The sequence below is a fragment of the Eptatretus burgeri genome, chromosome 13, assembly GCF_056783735.1.
Source record: "Eptatretus burgeri isolate ZD-2024b chromosome 13, Ebu_testis_v1, whole genome shotgun sequence".
Lineage (NCBI taxonomy): Eukaryota > Metazoa > Chordata > Myxini > Myxiniformes > Myxinidae > Eptatretus > Eptatretus burgeri.
The window spans coordinates 63,264,188-63,281,546 of NC_140973.1; the positions used below are offsets into that span (position 1 = coordinate 63,264,188).

General features: G+C 40.9%; 2 protein-coding genes across 2 annotated transcripts in view; one reads left to right on the top strand and one right to left on the bottom strand.

The window, feature by feature from the left end:
* Window positions 1-281: 281 nt before the first annotated feature.
* Window positions 282-10,631, top strand: LOC147014639 (ubiquitin-conjugating enzyme E2 A). The gene is made up of 6 exons (XM_085852766.1): window positions 282-517; window positions 641-721; window positions 3,223-3,248; window positions 8,583-8,672; window positions 9,124-9,212; window positions 10,283-10,631. Exons 1-6 carry the CDS (start codon window positions 474-476, stop codon window positions 10,409-10,411), a joined length of 459 nt encoding a protein of 152 aa, XP_085708892.1. The 5' UTR covers window positions 282-473; the 3' UTR covers window positions 10,412-10,631.
* A 117-nt stretch (window positions 10,632-10,748) lies between these two features.
* Window positions 10,749-17,359, bottom strand: part of LOC147014640 (uncharacterized) — a 55,009-nt gene continuing 48,398 nt past the window's right edge. The window contains exon 5 of the mRNA XM_085850609.1: window positions 10,749-10,922. Coding sequence (XP_085706735.1) covers window positions 10,749-10,922 — 174 coding nt within the window. The remainder of the gene's footprint in view (window positions 10,923-17,359) is intronic.

A 17,359-nucleotide genomic window follows, 5' to 3' on the forward strand; every position in this document is an offset into this window, starting at 1 on the left:
TTTTTTCAGTCGTCCTATATATCCGGTACACTATAAATGTGCGGAGCGGAGGTTAAATCGCCTTTTTCACATTCGAAAGCAAAGAGAAGGCCTTTGGTCTTGAACGAAACGTTCCACCGCAAAGCCTGCCGTCATTTACAGCTCTATAACCCTTTTGGGATGAAAGAATGCGTTTCAAGACTAAAAATGCACGTCATGTATATCGACATGAAGCGATCGACGAGCGCCATTTTTAAAACTCAAAACCGACCAATGAGCAACGGCCATCGGTGGTATTGACACGACTACGTCACGGCCAGTCGCAGACTAGTGACGTCACGTCGGCGCTCGCATCGCCTCTGCAGAGGCCTTGGAGTCTCATTGCAGGCTGGCATTTTCCTCGCAGCGTTAGAACGCATCAAGACTATTTTCCGACCCCTTTTGACAACGGCGACGGTAAATATAGAGCGAGGAGTAAGCAGTGACCTTGTAGGATGTCGACGCCCGCACGCCGGCGCTTGATGAGAGACTTTAAGCGGTGAGGAGGCGTTGGGCCTGCAACATGGCGCCTTTGGCTTGTAAACACGACGGCGCCGATCGGCTTTTCTTCGGGATTTCGAACGCACACACTTGTCTCATTTGCTCGCATTTTGTCCTTCAGTCTCCAGGAGGATCCCCCGGCGGGAGTGAGTGGAGCGCCGACAGAGAATAATATCATGGTGTGGAATGCCGTCATTTTTGGGTACATACTGTTATTTATAATAATGACTATTGTTTATCGACAGGTAAATGATTTTGTGACGGGGTATCGTATCGAGAACCTGTGGGCCTTTCGGAAGGTCTGATATCCTTGTGTCATCTCATTTGGTGGCTGTGTTTTTCTTCTTTGGTGGTTAAACTTCTCGCACAACCTCCTTTAAATGCAGACATTTATACGTCCTTTATTTGACGATGTTTTTTGGAAGTTATCTCGGATAAATCTGACGTCCGTCCCCTTGATGGTGGACAAGGTTACCTTTCCTTTTAAGTACCAATATGACGTGACTGGAGGATGACGCCGATGGTGGGCAAAAGCGAAAGGAAATTGAAACATTTGGATGTTTCTGAGTTGGAAGCAGACTCACCTTGTACAGTTTGTGTATTTAAAGTGTAAGTCACGAGGTATTTACTATATGATGGGATTGGCGGATCTCATGTAACTATAGATCGTTTGTAAGGTATTTTATTTCCATTTTTTTTTTTTAGGAATGGTTGTCGTTTTATTTATTTCATCCTCGTCTAACAGTTCAAATGTAACTATTTACAACTGGTTTACTTTTTAAAAATATATATGTTTGGGAACTCTTCTTATTTGATTTAACTCGTAAATCTACATGATGTATGTTTGTTTAATGTTTGATCTGTTGGGGTTAGGGTGGCTTTCATTGTATAAGTGACCATCTTTACTCTTTAGGAGACAATTTTGCCTTCCTCCCCATCGTTATGCCACTTGACCCCCCCCCCCCCCCGTTTCCGCGTTGTCCGTCCGGATTTTCGTTTCCGCGATAATTCAAGAAGCAAATTGTAGAATTTCATCAAACTTGGTTAAAACGTAAAGTAAGACGGGGCAATTAAGTGATTAGATTTTGGGCCAGATGTGATAAAGGTCAAAGGTCATGGGTCAAGGTCAAACTCTGAAATTTTACTGTTTACACCCTAACTCAAATATTGGACAGAATTTCATCAAACTTGGTACAAAGGTAAAGTTAGACAGGACAATTAACTGATTCGATTTTGGGCCAGATATGATAAAGGTCAAGGGTCAAATATGTTAATACTCAAGTGTTTGTGCGGGAGAGCGGAGGCATACCCGTTGACTGCGCGCAGTTTAATTACTCTAGTTTAACCTGTGACACATCACAGGTCTACAAGACCTCCACGTTGCTGTTGTTGGGGTTCTTGTTTTTACTCCGATCCCACACCCTTCCACACTCATCTCCAAGCTGTCTATCCTGGGTTCGAATCCCAACTCAGCTATAAACAGTCATCCCGGTGTTTGACAGGCAGGATGATTTGTCAATGTGTGTGCGCCGTCCTTCAGGTGGACGTTAAACGGGCGTCCTATCTGCCAACATTAGTTGCCAGACGTTAAAGTTCCCACGGGGTGTCTTTTGTGAAGAGGCGAGCTATCGCCAATATACCCTGAACAAATTATAAATTCCTGCCCTGACTTCCTAGGTTGGAGTGGTGACACGTTCAGGATTGTAACCACAGCCAAAGAAACTACTTTGGCAGCACCAACGCCATGTACAAATCATGGGGCATAATCTTATCTGATCATATCATTTCTCTCTCGCATATCCCTCCTGCATCCTTCCCCCCCCCTCACTCCCACACTGACTCTTCCTCTTCATTATTTTTATTTTATTATTATTTTTTAAACAAGATCGAGGTGCATGGTAGAGTCACGTGACAGAGTGTATGAACTTATCCATCATTGTAATGTCAGTAAATCCTTGTCGACAATGGTGATTTGTAAGCCTGCTGTTGGCTTAATGGATAGGGTGGCAGGCTTGGAATCCTATGGTCCTGAGTGCAAATCCCGCTGGCCATTGAATTAATACCAGGTGGGGTTGACTCAGCCTGTCATCCTTCCGAGGTTGGCAAAATGAGTGCCAGCTTGCTGGGATGATTGAACCATTTGATTATCCTGCATCGGAGTGGCGACCCGACCATTATTGTGCCCAATAGCCCAGGAGACTGCTTCGGCAGCACCAATGCTCTGTACAGAGTATGGTCCCAATAGATGATGGAATAGTGATTTGGAAGCTCGAACATATGGTGGGTTTTCAAACAGAGACATTGGGTTGAAAGGTTTTTAATTTTATTCTTATTTTTGTAATCTTATAGAATAGTATTACTATTATGAGCTCATTCTATTGGTTGGTCCTCGTGTCATGCTACCCCCCCTCCCAATTGTGTTTGCTTGTTTGTTTTTGCTCAATTGAAATTAATTCCATTGATATATTAAACTTGTACATGTAACGATTTTGTTCGGAATGCAAATGAGCCTCATGAACACAACACTGATGAGATTAACGTGTGTCCATCGAAGTTTATGTCTATCTGGAGTGGGGGGGGGGGATTTGTTCACATGAGCACATTGACACACCATTTAGAGTACATCTTTGTTTGCCCAAAATTTTTGAGGTTTCATGTGCAAGCTTTGTTTTATTTGCACTGTAATATTTGCTGTCGTTACAGACCAGAGGGAACGCCTTTTGAGGATGGTAAGTACAGTCTTGCTAAAGTTTTACTGAGAAAGGTTGGCCTCATAAGACCTTTTAAACTTTACTTTTTTGTTGTTTTGTTGTTACCCTCGCCAGAGCAGAGGGTATTGCATTTGGATGTCTGTCTGTTGGGTAGTCGATGTAGTCAAAAAAAAAAAAATTTCAGAAAAATTTTTTGGGGAAATTTGTTCTACTCTTATTATCACTTTTCCGTCGATATGTTTGTCTGTCTGTCTGTCCCTCTGTTCGGTCCAGTGCTCCGTTTAATACTGTTGCGAATTCGCGCCCACCGGCGTGCAGACAGCCTCTTAACTCGAATCGCGGCACGTCGCCCACCGGACGGACAATTCTGTCGTGACCCTTTCGGAACAACGCCGGGAGCTAGTCACTGGTGGGGGTTTAACCCCACCACGACCGTGCCAATTGCCCACCCGTGCAGGATAGGGTTGCTCGCCAAATTTGATCTACCTAAGTACCTGCGCAGATGGTCGACCGGGCGATCGTACCACGCCACAGGCCGACTCCGGACACGAACCGCTTAAGCGGTCCGTTCCGTGCTACAGTGATAACCGAGCGGTGTTATCGTCGGCCTCGACGGTTCCAATTAATTACCGAGTGTCTTGAGCCCACTACGAACCCTTTACGTGAAGCAGGATGGAGGGTCCATAAAGAAAAGACGAAGCGAAACGGGAAAACAGTTCACACAAAGCACATTTATTTCCCGGCACACGGAAAGTACACATATACAGCCAAACAGTCAAAATGCACATATAGCAACAAAAGCAACAATGACGCAGAGTTACTACCGACTACACGCACACACGGCAACACTTATGCAGTTCTACTTTACAGACGGCGCCAACACACATTTACTCAAAAGGAAAGGAAAGAAGCCACCCCCATAGACAAGGGGGCAGACGGGCCTGTAGGCCAATATGCGCGCGTGACCTGAAGGAGCGGCCAGGCCCGCGAGACCTGGGGGGGGGAGGTCCTACCCGTGTCCTCGTAACGCGTTGGCGGACGAGCCGCAGATGTGGCCGCGTGGCTGTGCCCCGACTCCGTGCTCCTTGGCAGGTTTCGTTGGCACGACGTTTGGAGTAGGGTGGGAACGAGGCCCCCTTTTGCACTATCTCAGCGCGGGGGAAAGGTGAATTGTTAATGCCCTGGGGGAGGGAGATGGCTGGCTGGCTTGGGTCCCGCGACGAGCGATCCCACACCGCGACCTCGTCGCCGACCGCCGTCCTTCTCGCCTTGGACCCTTGCTCCTTGGCCTCTTCCCACAACTCGATGACACTCTGATGACCGCCACCCGACTCGACTCACTCTCCACCCGACTCGACTGACTCGACTCCTCTCTGCCCTGATTCGCCTTGTAGTCCAAGAGCATTAGGTCAAAATAGGCCCTAACCTGGACATTTTTGGTAACAAGCTGATTTTTTCAGGATAGGTCCAGGAATATGTCTAGAATAACATACTAAAAGTCCTCATAAATCCTCCTTGAGCGTTTTCCGCAATCCAAGATGGCGTCCAAAATGGTCGCCTCTTCTGTTTTTCTCATAACTTTGAAGTATAAGGAACTCGATAGAATACATTTTAAGAGATGTTGAAGCACGCAAGTACCAATAAAACTGTTTGAGCTCTTCCTAAAATCCAAAATGGTGTCCAAAATGGCCGTCATTAACAATTTTATCTCAAAATTGTTTAAATATTTATCATTAATTAATTAACTGTGATATTTCATCCTGAAAATATTCAACAAACATTTCAATTATAAATGTGGTTGCTGTGCATACAGTATTCAAATAAATTTGAATGTTAAAGTCTAGAAGCGTGCCCTTAATCGCTTATGACATTACGAGAAACATTGTACCATCAGTTTGATGCTAAACAGACAGGGCGACATAAATTTGCCATATGGTCCATTTTCGTCACCTAAAGCTCGGAAATTGAAAACTTGGTGCTAACCTTTTTTTACCAACAAGATGCAGTTGATGTCTACCATGAGGTGAGTTCTATTTGAAACAGTCCATTATCATTAAGGAAGTAAAACTATTATTTTTGGTACCCAGACTAAATGCATGATCAAAATTTGTGTCTTCATGCATGTACTACACAGTACTGTGTAATATCACTTGACAGGGAATTTCTGTGGAGTAGTCTATCGTTACACCTAAAACATTGTATTGAATCATTTTATTTGTTTCATGCAGATGAAAAGAATTATAGTATGATAGAAATCAGAGAGTGTATGACACTCCTTCCTATTGGTACATGTATGCTGTATTTGTATAAAAGGTTCCTTTTTTGTGTGTGTCACAGCATATCGCATATATTGTGATATGCTAGTATACATTCATTATTAATAATAGCAGACGTTTTAAAGTGCCTTTTCCATTGGATACAAAGTGCTATGAGATGTCATCCCTGGTTGTCATAGGAGATAAAATATATTACCAGGCTGCGACAGTACAAGTGCAGTGCACATCTAGGGATAACAAAATAAGTTAGTCTTCAAGTCACATATTACATGGCAGTGAATTTCTGTGGAGTAGCCACTATCATCATCATTTTCCTCTCGGGTTTCCTTGCGAGATTTTCTCTGCCCAATACAATTCCTACCAGACATTCTGGCACCCCACAATGAGTTGATTCATCCATAATTTAACTTCACAGGTATCAATATGTAAACATGCTATAGAGTACTGTGATTGTGATGTGTTATAGAAATTGCAGAATCATGTGATGGCAATCATGTGATGGCATTGGCACTTGTGTGCTTCTACATCTCTTATAATGTATTCTATTGAGTTCCTTGTACTTCAAAACATATATTTAGACATCTAAAGTGCGTTTTGGGGAAACCTACTTGCAAAGTTAAGAGAAAAACATGAAATGGCGGCCATTTTGGACGCCATCTTGGATTGCGGAAAACGCTCAAGGAGGATTCATGAGGACTTTTAGTATGTTATTTCACACACATTCCTGGACCTTTCCTGAAAAAATCAGCTTGTTACCAAAAATGTCCAGGTTAAACCCTAATGCTCTTGGACTATTGCGCTCGCCGTTTTATAGGCCGGCAGGAGAAAACAATATGCAAATATCCGGATCAGGATGACCTTGGGGGCGGAGACATGCTCGCCCATTGGTCGGAGGAAAGGGGGCGTGAATCTCCCCTGATCCTAGAATTTGCATGTATCGATTTCACACAGACGCGCCTGGAGGCGGGGCCAAGCCGCTCCGCGCTTGCTAATTGGACGGAGGGGAAGTGGGCGTGTAGCGTTCTTGATCCAAATTCTCCCTCGGAAAGGCCGCTATTTGCGCTCGCGGCTCGGTGCGTTCGGCACCAATCGCCGAACGGGCCCGAGACTGCCCGACGTTCAGTGTTCACAGGTGGTGCGGGAATGGCCGTAGAAGGAGAGAAGCGAAGGTGGTGGAGGGTTTTCGGTGGTGGTTGATGGTTATGGTGCCGATTGGGAATGGCGGTGATGCGATGATGTGGGAGCAAGTTGTGAAGGTTTAGGTCGTGGCTGTTGGCGTTGTTGTTGTTGTCCGAGGGTTGGAGCGTGGTTGCAGTTGGTGACGATGGCTGGCGTGGTGGTTAAGGTGGTTGTTGTGTGATGGCGGTTGAGACGTGGTTGGTTCAAAATAAAGATAGAACAGAAAAACGGCTATCTCAAAGCGTCACAGCCCGGATGAATCACATAAATTCCCTCTTTTCAACGGGTTTGGGGCTAACTACACCATGTAATTAGAGATATCTCACCTACGGGCCCTTCATGGTGTAATGCGAATTTCCACAGCCGTAACAATACAATGGTGATTTCGATGAAACTTGGTTGGTGGGTTCATACCATGACCGAGTTGTGTGCAAATGAAAACCGTTGCTATGGACACCACTGTTGCCTAGCAACGGGACTTTGAAATTTTTGAAAAATCAGAAATTTTTTTTTCGAAAATCAAAAATCGGGCCCCGAGCGACTGTGGGCAGTACATTCAGCCATATTGTCAAAACTTCCAGCCGGGTTCCCATGAAAACTGTCGGAGAAGATAGACTTTGAATGAACCCTGGTCGAAAACAATAAAAAAACGAAGTTCGTTATATCTCAGAGACTACGAGTCAGATATACATGAAACTGGTATGGCAGGTTCATGGTATGTCCTAGTTATGTGTGAGAAAGAACCGTTGCTATGGACCCCTCCGTTGCCTAGCAACGGTCAAAAAACCTCTAAACATTGGGGTATTTTAATGAAAAAACAATCTGCAGCATTAACCCTTGAAGCTAGAATCATGAATTTTCTTGTGCTTAATCCTCAGGTCATTCCCCATCGAACGGGTCCATCGCGTCAGGTTCTATTGGGTAGTCGACTAGCCATGTCCGCCTACTGGCTTGTTTTTCTGCCTGTCATGCTCTCTCCTTCTAAACGGTTGTGCAGAAATTCACCAAACTTGGTCGTTATGATCACCACATGGCAAACATTCCACAGCAGTATCAGTTTTGGCCCCTTGGTCCCCTGTGGCGGGGTGAAAAGGTCTAACACCAAAAAATTCAATTGCGGGCACATTTTAAAACATTTTTGGAATGAAACTTTGTATATGCAATCGATATTGGGGGATGCATGAAATATGTAATGATTTTTTGGGGATTTCATCCCTGGTTTATTCGCCAGGGGCTGGGGACTTCAAAGGGTCACAGGGGTCAAAAGAGAAGTTGTTTTTTAAAACTCAATTTGATATTGGGTCATTCCTGGTGGAACTTTTTGCCATCTTTCAACCTTGCTTTCGGTTGGAAGTGTGGGTATTTGTGATGGTGCACCATGGACTTCGCTCTAGTTTAGCTTTGATTGCCTTTAAGGATTTGGGGCTCAGCTCTCACTCTGTTTTCTTCATTGAGCGATGCAGTTCCCATCCAAGCCTTCTTCTCTGATCCAATTTAGTTGCAGTTCTGAGATACCCTCGTATTCTCAGTTTCTAATTTTCTTTTCCAGGGATTTATTTAATGGGACTCAGTGATTTTTCTCTTGTACATGGACAATCGTTTAAATTTAATCTTTGATTGGTTTCAGTGAGTCAGGCATCAGTCTTCTCCATCCAGGTGTTGACGTCTACGAACCACCAGTCATTTTCGGTCGAGAGTTTTTTTTTTCCTCCACATTCTTCATATTGTGTCTTAAGTTCATCCAATCTTTGTTATCCATCTGTGTTTGGGGAGCTTTACAATGTTTATCAATTAATGTTATCATTGTATCCCATTGTTTGAATGTTCTCTCCACATCTTTCTTAATCAAACTCTTTATTCCTCCATGCTGGTAACACAATTTTTGATGCTCTTTCAGGTACTTTTAAATTGACGATAGAATTTACTGAAGAATATCCAAACAAGCCTCCTACCGTCAGATTTGTGTCGAAGATGTTTCACCCCAACGGTGAGGAAATTATATCAATCTGAAAAATGATTTTCTGACATTTGATCCATAACATGTAGCTTTTAAAATCCTGCAAGCTTTGGGAATCTTTTGAGAACATGTTCGGTCATCAAGTTTGCTCGTATAGGTGGGAATTTTAGGAGGTATTGATCCAAATCCAAACCAATGTTTCAAAACTGCAGATTTATTTATTTTACCCAAGCAGCAATCTACATATTGTGTACCCAAAAAGAGTACATTTTTCTGACCCCAACTCCCACCATACCCAGTAACCTCCTTCCTCTACTCTTCCCTCATCTCAACCTTTTTTCTTTGTCTACCCCTTCTCCTCCACCCTCCCAACAAACTTCCTTCCTCCCCTTTTAAAGAAACCTGTTCACTCCAAATCTCAGATCATGGTTCGTTTAAGAAATCGTTGGATATGTTCATGGAAATGTTTATTTTTTGGCAGTGTATGCCGATGGCAGCATATGTTTGGATATCTTGCAAAATCGTTGGAGCCCTACATATGATGTATCTTCTATTCTCACATCAATCCAGGTGAGACAATGAAATGTTTGTGAAAATTGTCATTCTTATTACCCTGCGCTCGCGAAGCGAAAGCAAGGTTAAGCAATTGGTAGCGTGCGTACGTCGTACATACATACATATGGCGTACGTCGTGTCTGCATTTTGTTAAGAGTGTACATTGAAAACCGTTCAGCGAAGGAAATTTAAACTTTACCACATGTTATATGACCATGTGATATAGAGGTCACTTTTTTGAGGTCAACATAGGGCAATCTTCTAAAATTGTCAATTTTAATCCAATTGACTTGAAATTTGAAGAGGATTTGCATATCAAGTCACTGAATTCAACCACCAACTATTTTGAGGTTAACATAGGCCAAATTTCTAAAATTGTCAATTTTAATCCAATTGACTTGAAATTTGAAAAGAATTTGCCTATCAGGTCACTAAATTCAACCACCAACTATTTTTGAGGTCAACATTGGCTGAAAGGTCAACATCAGCCAAAAGGTCAACATAGGACAGCATTTCTAAAATTGTCAATTTTCATCTGACTGACTTGAAATTTGAACAGGATTTTCATTAAAATGGCCATCATGTGTCACGTGGTATGGCAGCCATATTGGATCTAAGGGAAAAATCTTTGAAAATCTTCGTAGGAGAAACCGCTTAACCGATCAAGGCATAATTTAACTAATTGATCAACTACACATGGGAAATATGGTGTAATAAAGATGACGTCATTGATCACGTAGCTTGCCCACCATATTGGATCAAAGAAAAAAAAAAACCTTAAAAAAAACAAAAGCGTTGGCTTGCACCAAGTCCTTCTCAAGACTGTGCAGTGTATGTATTTTATGAATGCTATCTAGTTTTTATTTTGGTTTCTTTTATCCGGTAATGTTTTTGACTGGCAACAGACGTTGCATTCCCAGGAGGATGTTGTCTCTGCCATTGACCTATTCTTTTTTTAAAATGTAAGTTCTAATAAAGTTAGACTATTATTATTTTTTTATTATTATTATCCTTAACAGTGATTTATTGCTGCTTCTTCTTCTTCTTGTTCTTCTTCTTCTTCTTCTTCTCTTAATCTGAACCAGTCCCTGCTTGATGAGCCAAATCCTAACAGTCCTGCGAACAGCCAAGCTGCACAGCTGTACCAGGAAAACAAACGCGAGTACGAGAAGAAAGTGTCTGCGATTGTTGAACAGAGTTGGAAGGACTGCTAGCATCGCTTCTGAAAAAGGTCTTCGCTGTTTAGCAAGGTGATATCATTCTCGCACTGTGATGCAGTGTTGTTTTTACCAAGTCCAACATTTATTGGTAAAGTGGTTCTTATATCAAAACCATTCTTTTTCTTTTCTGGAGAGAGAGGTGCCATTGTACTTCCCCGGTTATGTTTTGTTGGTCTTTGGTGGGTGAACCTGTGATTTTTTTTTTGATTTTTTTTTTTTTTAAATAACCAAGCGAGTTCATTTTGAGTGATTTGCTGCTCGGTAAGCGGTGAGTCATGCGGAGAGCATCGTTTTAAAATTGCTTTAAAGCAAGGGTTCCATGTTACTACATTTAAACATCTTTTACATCTATTGTTTTGTCCGTATTCCTTTGGATCTGCGAGGTATTGTGTACAACACTCTTGAGCATTTTTACCTGACGCTTTTCGTTTTGAACAATACAACCATACTTCCTGGAAAAGCTCCACGGATTGACGTGGATTGACCCGGCCTTTGCGGTACATGCCTGTCGGTGTTGAATACGCATGGTTATGATATAAACTTATTGACCTTCAAAAAGCCCATTTATTGCCTTCTCTATTTAAACAGGATTGTCACTGAAGCTATCAATTAACCCTATTTGCTGCATTTCACTTATAGCTCTCATGAAATAGCTTATCGTGACGTCACATTTGCTTATTGTCCCCTGCCCTCCACTTCCCCCTCCTTAATCACTTTGTATTAGGCTATGTTTTCACATCTTGAAGGAAAAGTTATTTTATCTTCAGAATGTTTTTTTTCCAGTTTTAACCTGCATTGGTTTTTTTTTCAGTGATTTATTTTATTATTTTAGTTTACACGTGCAGGGTTTACTTTAAGCTTCTCCCCTCTGGAAAAAAAGAAATACACTTTTGTGTGATGAGCCTCAAATTTTCTTGAAATATGAGGATTTTTTTTTGGACCCACTGCTTTAGATGTTCCAAGCTCCTGAGGCTTGTAGAAGATAAAATTTGTGGACAGATACTGTTCACCATCAAGGATGTTGTGAAGTATGTCACAATCGAGCGAGTGTTGATAGTGCTGAATTTGAAGATTAACCCGTTTCATCGAGTGGTGCTGGATTATACTTTCTGCACATGCTTAAATTCTTTGCTGATGTGCATGTAAAGGATTTGTTGTTTGTGTTATTATTTTGCACTTGTAATTAAACTGTACATACTTCGAGATCAAACGTCTCTCTTTGTTGGTGAATCGTGAATTTCAGGTGTAGATGAATGAACATTTTCCAAGTATCAAAATGGTTGTATAGACAGCCCCTTCCCCAAAGTGCTTCATTCACTATTTATGTGGGAACCGACCTCTCTGGAGCAAATTCTCCATGGATTAGCTGAACGATCTTTGATTCTGATGTGCCATACTCTACACAGAGCATCGGTGCTGCTAAAACAGTTTCTTGGTGAGGGTTATACTGGATGCTTGGCCATTGCGTTCCTAGCAGTAGTTAGGGCAGGAATTTGTAATTTGGCCTGGGTACCAGCGAAAGCTCACCAACTCTTCATGAAGGACATCGGAGGATCTTTAACGTCCACCAACTAATGCTGACAGATGGGACGCCCAGTTTAACGTCCATTTGAAGAACAGCACATACAATGATGAATCGCCCTGCCTGTGACACACTGGGATGACAGTTTATAGCTGGGTTGGGATTCCAACACAGACTTGAAATAGGGGAGTGCGCATACCTCTGCGCCATCCTGCCTGCCCTCTGAACGATCTACAGTTTGTACAAATTAATCAGACACCGATATAGATATGAATAGACACCATCATGGATGAAGTCTTTCCTCTTCCATGAGTGTTGAGACATGCCAGTTATAGATCAGGATTCTCTTCCATTTTGCCCTCTAGGTCGGAGGATGATGTAAAGTAGCAAAGAAAGTGATGGGGAAAAACGTAAAAAAAATTGCTTTTGTTTTTTTAACCCTGCAGCATTGTGCAGATCCTGATTTTTACAAGAAAGAACGATCTTAAAACAATGGTGGTGGTTCAAAAGCTTATCATAACCCGATGCAATTGTGCAAAACACAGCCATTTTCTATTTTTAAAATATATAATTCAGGAGAAATGATAAATACTTTAAAAACCTGTAAAACACTCCACAGAGAACGTCGGTGCTGCCGAAGCTGTTTCTCGGGAAGGAATAAACTTGGTGTCCAGGTGGTTTGCCATTGCCTTCGCAGCATTGGTTAAACGAGGTGTCCAGGTGGTTTGTAATTGCCTTCCCAGCATTGGTTAAATTAGTACGTGCCCGTACGTGCGTGGCCATAGGTGCAAAAATTAAAAAAAAACTTTCAAACCGCATGCCAGAAACAACCACACAGGCCGTTCCTTCGCTGTCGCGTGCCCGTACGTGCGTGCCCATACGTGCGTGCCTGTACGTGCAAACCAAAATAAATAAAACTTTCAAACAACCACACAGGCCGTTCCTTCGCTCTCGTAAATGACGACTGGATTGGGGCATTGTGTTTATCTATAAATGCGCATAAGAAATCGAGAAATTATTAGAATACAGTAAGTCATCACTATCCGGAAGTGGTGCGTGCCCGTACGGAATGTTCACATGCATTCCACGAATTATCGCTTTCATTGAAGTAACAACTGCTGTGATACACACACAGAGTTGATTAAAATCAAATTTACGTTCCTGTCTTTGCTTGCCATGACATTCGCTGCCATTGATCATTGCCACTCCTACGCCACCGTAACTAAATGGTGCCCTTTCCCCATCGGCCACGCCTACACAGCAACGTGTCTTGTCATTGTTGGTAAATAAATGGCCATAACTTGGGAAGCACTTGTCCGATTAATATCAAACCTGGAAAAGGCACATACTCAGGTCCCCAGCAATATACCTGGCAAGTTTCAATTAGATTGGACCAGTGGTTGTTGAGAAACAGCGGTCACAGATATACACACACACACACACACACACACACACACACACACACACACACACACACACACACACACACACACACACACACACACTGCTGGAATTATAGATAGATGAGGTACCCAGGTGGTTTGCTATTGCCTTCCGAGCATTGGTAAAACTTGGTGTCCAGGTGGTTTTCCATTGCCTTCCCAGGATTGGTTAAACGAAGTGCCCAGGTGGTTTGCTATTGCCTTCCCAGCAGTAGATGATAAATGGAGAAAAAGGGAAAAACTTTCTGACTCGAGCCCCAAAAGTTCAAAATAGGAGACTGATTTTCTCCCCACCTCTCCCCTTCCCTCCCATATAAGCAAATGTAAAATTGAGACTGATTTTCTCCCCACCCATCCCCTTCCCTCCCATAAAAGCAAATGTAAAATTGAGACTATGAAAGATTGAGACTTATTGATGAAAGCACTTCTTCCCTTTCATATTATCATTCCACTCAAAGAGCGAACCAACAAATATTTGTCCATGTTCTACTTTCGGGAATAATTTCATTTTCTTGTAACATTCATTAACATCGAGTATATTCACAAAGAATAACTTGGAACTTGGTTCATGGTTTAAGTGTCTTTGTTGAGCAGAAATGAAATGATAAACTTCTCTTAATGCTCTTATTTGGCCACCTCCTGAGCCACATATTATTTTGAGATTGTAGTAAATTGTTTTTCCATTGTGCAATTGGTAACCATCAAAGTTTTCAGTCTATTCAAGGATATTAATTCTTTTTCTTTACATCCTCTAACTTATTTGTAATTAAATTTATCCGCTTATTTGTTTTTTCCACTTTTACCCCGGTGATTTCTTCAATAAGACTGATTTGATATTTCGGCACGCCCCTTTCTTTGTTCCACCATCAGATTTTTGTTACTGCATGAAATGAAACAAGATTTGGCACATATACTAATGATATTATTGTCTTCCTTAAGAGGCCCCTCAAAATTCGTTTTGATGCATTTTCACAAACTCCAACGGATTCCATTCAAATTCGGTATGATTATGGCTTTTGGTCCAACTTAGGTCATTAGCTATAAATTTTTTCCATAACACTTCCGATATTCGAAAAAAATCGATAAATCGATATCCCTTATGGGATTTTCCATTCAAATCCACTCAAGTTTAAGGCCTACGGGGGACGCAAATTTCCACTTTGCCCCGGGCGCTGTTTACCTCCGCTACGCCAAGCTGTTAGGGTTAGAGTTTGGGTTAGTGTTACGGTTAGCTACCCTAACACTAACCCTAACCCTAACCCTAACCCTAACAGCTAACCCTAACCCTAACCCTAACCGCTAACCGCAAACAGCTATTCAGGAAATTTGCAAGAAAGCCCAGGCAACACCGGGCTTTATTGCTAGCCCAAGCAACGCCGGGCATTACTACGAGTTCTTTATGTTTCCCATTTAAATACCAAGGCTGATTACATCAGCACTCTTTGGTTTGGTTATTGCTTGGTTCTATCATTTATAAATCAGTAAAAAGATGACGGTAGCCTGTTAAAATTCCCAACCCAATATCTGAACACTCCTACTTATAACCATAAGGGAGACTATTGATTCCATTCTCTAAAATATATCTTTTATCATCAAAAGCTCCTAATGGTTTCTTATTTATCTCTTCTGTCTATAATTGATGTTTATAACTTCTTATTGTATTCATTTTTCTGTACTCCGTTCTTTAAAGTTAAACAGTTTTAATAATGTTTGAAGTTTATTGTTTCCTTGATTATATTTTTCTTCATTCCCTTTAGCTTCTTATCACACCTTTCAATGTTATTATTATCAATATACGTGAAAGCATAAGACTTTGATCTCAATCCTATAAATTCACTCATGACGTTCCCACCCAATTCATCTTTAAACTTACCAATAACCTTTTTATTCTTTGATGAAAACAACACATCACCTGACTTGTAATTACTTGCATCTTATATATCAATATTATCAATCATATCCTCATATACATCACTTGTCTTAATTTCTAATATAAAACTATCTGTATCCATATATAACAATGACACATTATCCTTATACTTTGATGTGAAATTATTATAACAATAGTCATACTTTAACGACTTAGACAAGTCAAGAATTGTTGTTCCTATATAAATAGGTTTATCCATTTCAATACTCCCTTTTTTCAAATGATAAGCACAAAAGTTCTCTGAAAACACCTCCGCTCGCTCAAAACTTGGTCTATTAATTAACTTTGAAGCCTGTTTCCAAGATGTAGCAAGTCTTGTGTTTTGTCGATTCCTAACATTTTCCATAGTCTTTCCAAATACAGCATTATTCATTCATTGATAAAAGTCCTTCTCAAAATCTGTTTTTGCTTCTGTTCTCCTTTTTGTATTAAAATCAATATACTTCTTTAACCAATGACTGTTTAAATTTCAAAATCCTATGAATTTTCCTCTCTCTCAACCCAGCAGATAAATATTGTCTCAAGTTCCTTTGATGCAAAACATAACTTTCTTTATCATATAATGTTGCAAGTAGTTTTTCTGTAGATTTACCTTTTATATTAAATGACTGTTGGTTATTTTTTTTGTCATTGAGCCTGGTGTTGGCGAAGTGGTTAGGGCAGCGGCTTGGGATCCAGAAGGTCCTGAGTTCAAGCCCCGTTGGGCCACTGAATTAATACACCAGGGAGTTGACTCAGCCTGTCATCCTTCCGAGGTCGGCGAAATGAGTACCAGTGTACTGGGCCGGTGTATACCCCGGTTAAAATAGGTGTACCATATCCCTGTGTCATAAGAGGCGACCAGGGTTGCGTCAGGAAGGGCATCCAGCGTAAAACATGTGCCAAATCACTACGCGGATCATACGGATGATCCGCTGTGGCGACCCCGAACGGGAGCAGCTGAAAGAAGACGAAGAAGGTTATTTTTTTGTCATAGCAAATCCACTACCTACTACAGTTATCAATATCTTGTTATTGACTCTGGAGTTCATCGTAAACATCACATCTTACAAAATCTTGAAATGATGAGATAAAGTGAGGGTTTGTCCCCATATCGGGAGTAGTTTCATCACCTTCTCTTACCATATTCAATTTTACTCCCATATAAAACTTAAAAGTTTTCATTTCACTTCATGTGTTTTTAATTATAGTTTCAATACCTTGTTTAACCATATCAACAGCTTCAATGATTGAAGATGGTCCAGGGTCTTGAAAGCGAAACAATCTTATTTTTATTTGTCCTTTAAATGCCCAATCAGTGTTTTCAATGGAGAATTTAGTGGCACCTTCCCTTTCTTCATTGTTCTTGTGCTTGCATGATTGAAGGTGTTTATTATAATTTTTAAAAAGAATATCATTAACACATCTATCGCAATGTTTTGTTTCTTGGTCAAGTGGAGATATTTGTCTGAAAATATTGAATGTGTGTTTGTTGGTTTGAAGGTGTTTTTTATTACATTTATATTCATGTTTACAAACATCGCAGTACGTTGTATTCACCATATATATAGAAACAAAACTTTGCTAAAAATAAAATTTTCTTGATGAAAATTCTGTTTAACATATAGGTGAATTTGTGCTTAAAACCATTTTATCCTCCAACTTTTTTCACTTAATAAATACAATGTATCAAGACACAAAAGACAAGTTTCAATCAATTTCTTCATTTGTAAAAGATACTGAGAAATATGTCGAGGATGTAAAATTGAATAAAGATGAATATAACAACGATTGGATAAAACAATTATGGTGAATATATGAGTTCTTCAATTTCCTTCAGTGGAAGGGCTTTTAGTATATCTGGAAGAGCATCAATTAAAGTAGCTCCAACAAAAGTTTCTCCTCTCCTTCGGGCAATATATTCAAAACTAGAAAAAGCAATGAAACAAGAAAAAATATCAAAAAAGAAAAACCTTGTGGATGAAGCTTTCGAAAGAAAAGATAAGACCATCTGTAATATGCAAGGAGAAATTTCTGTTTTTTTTACAACGCTAAAGATGTAAATCCTG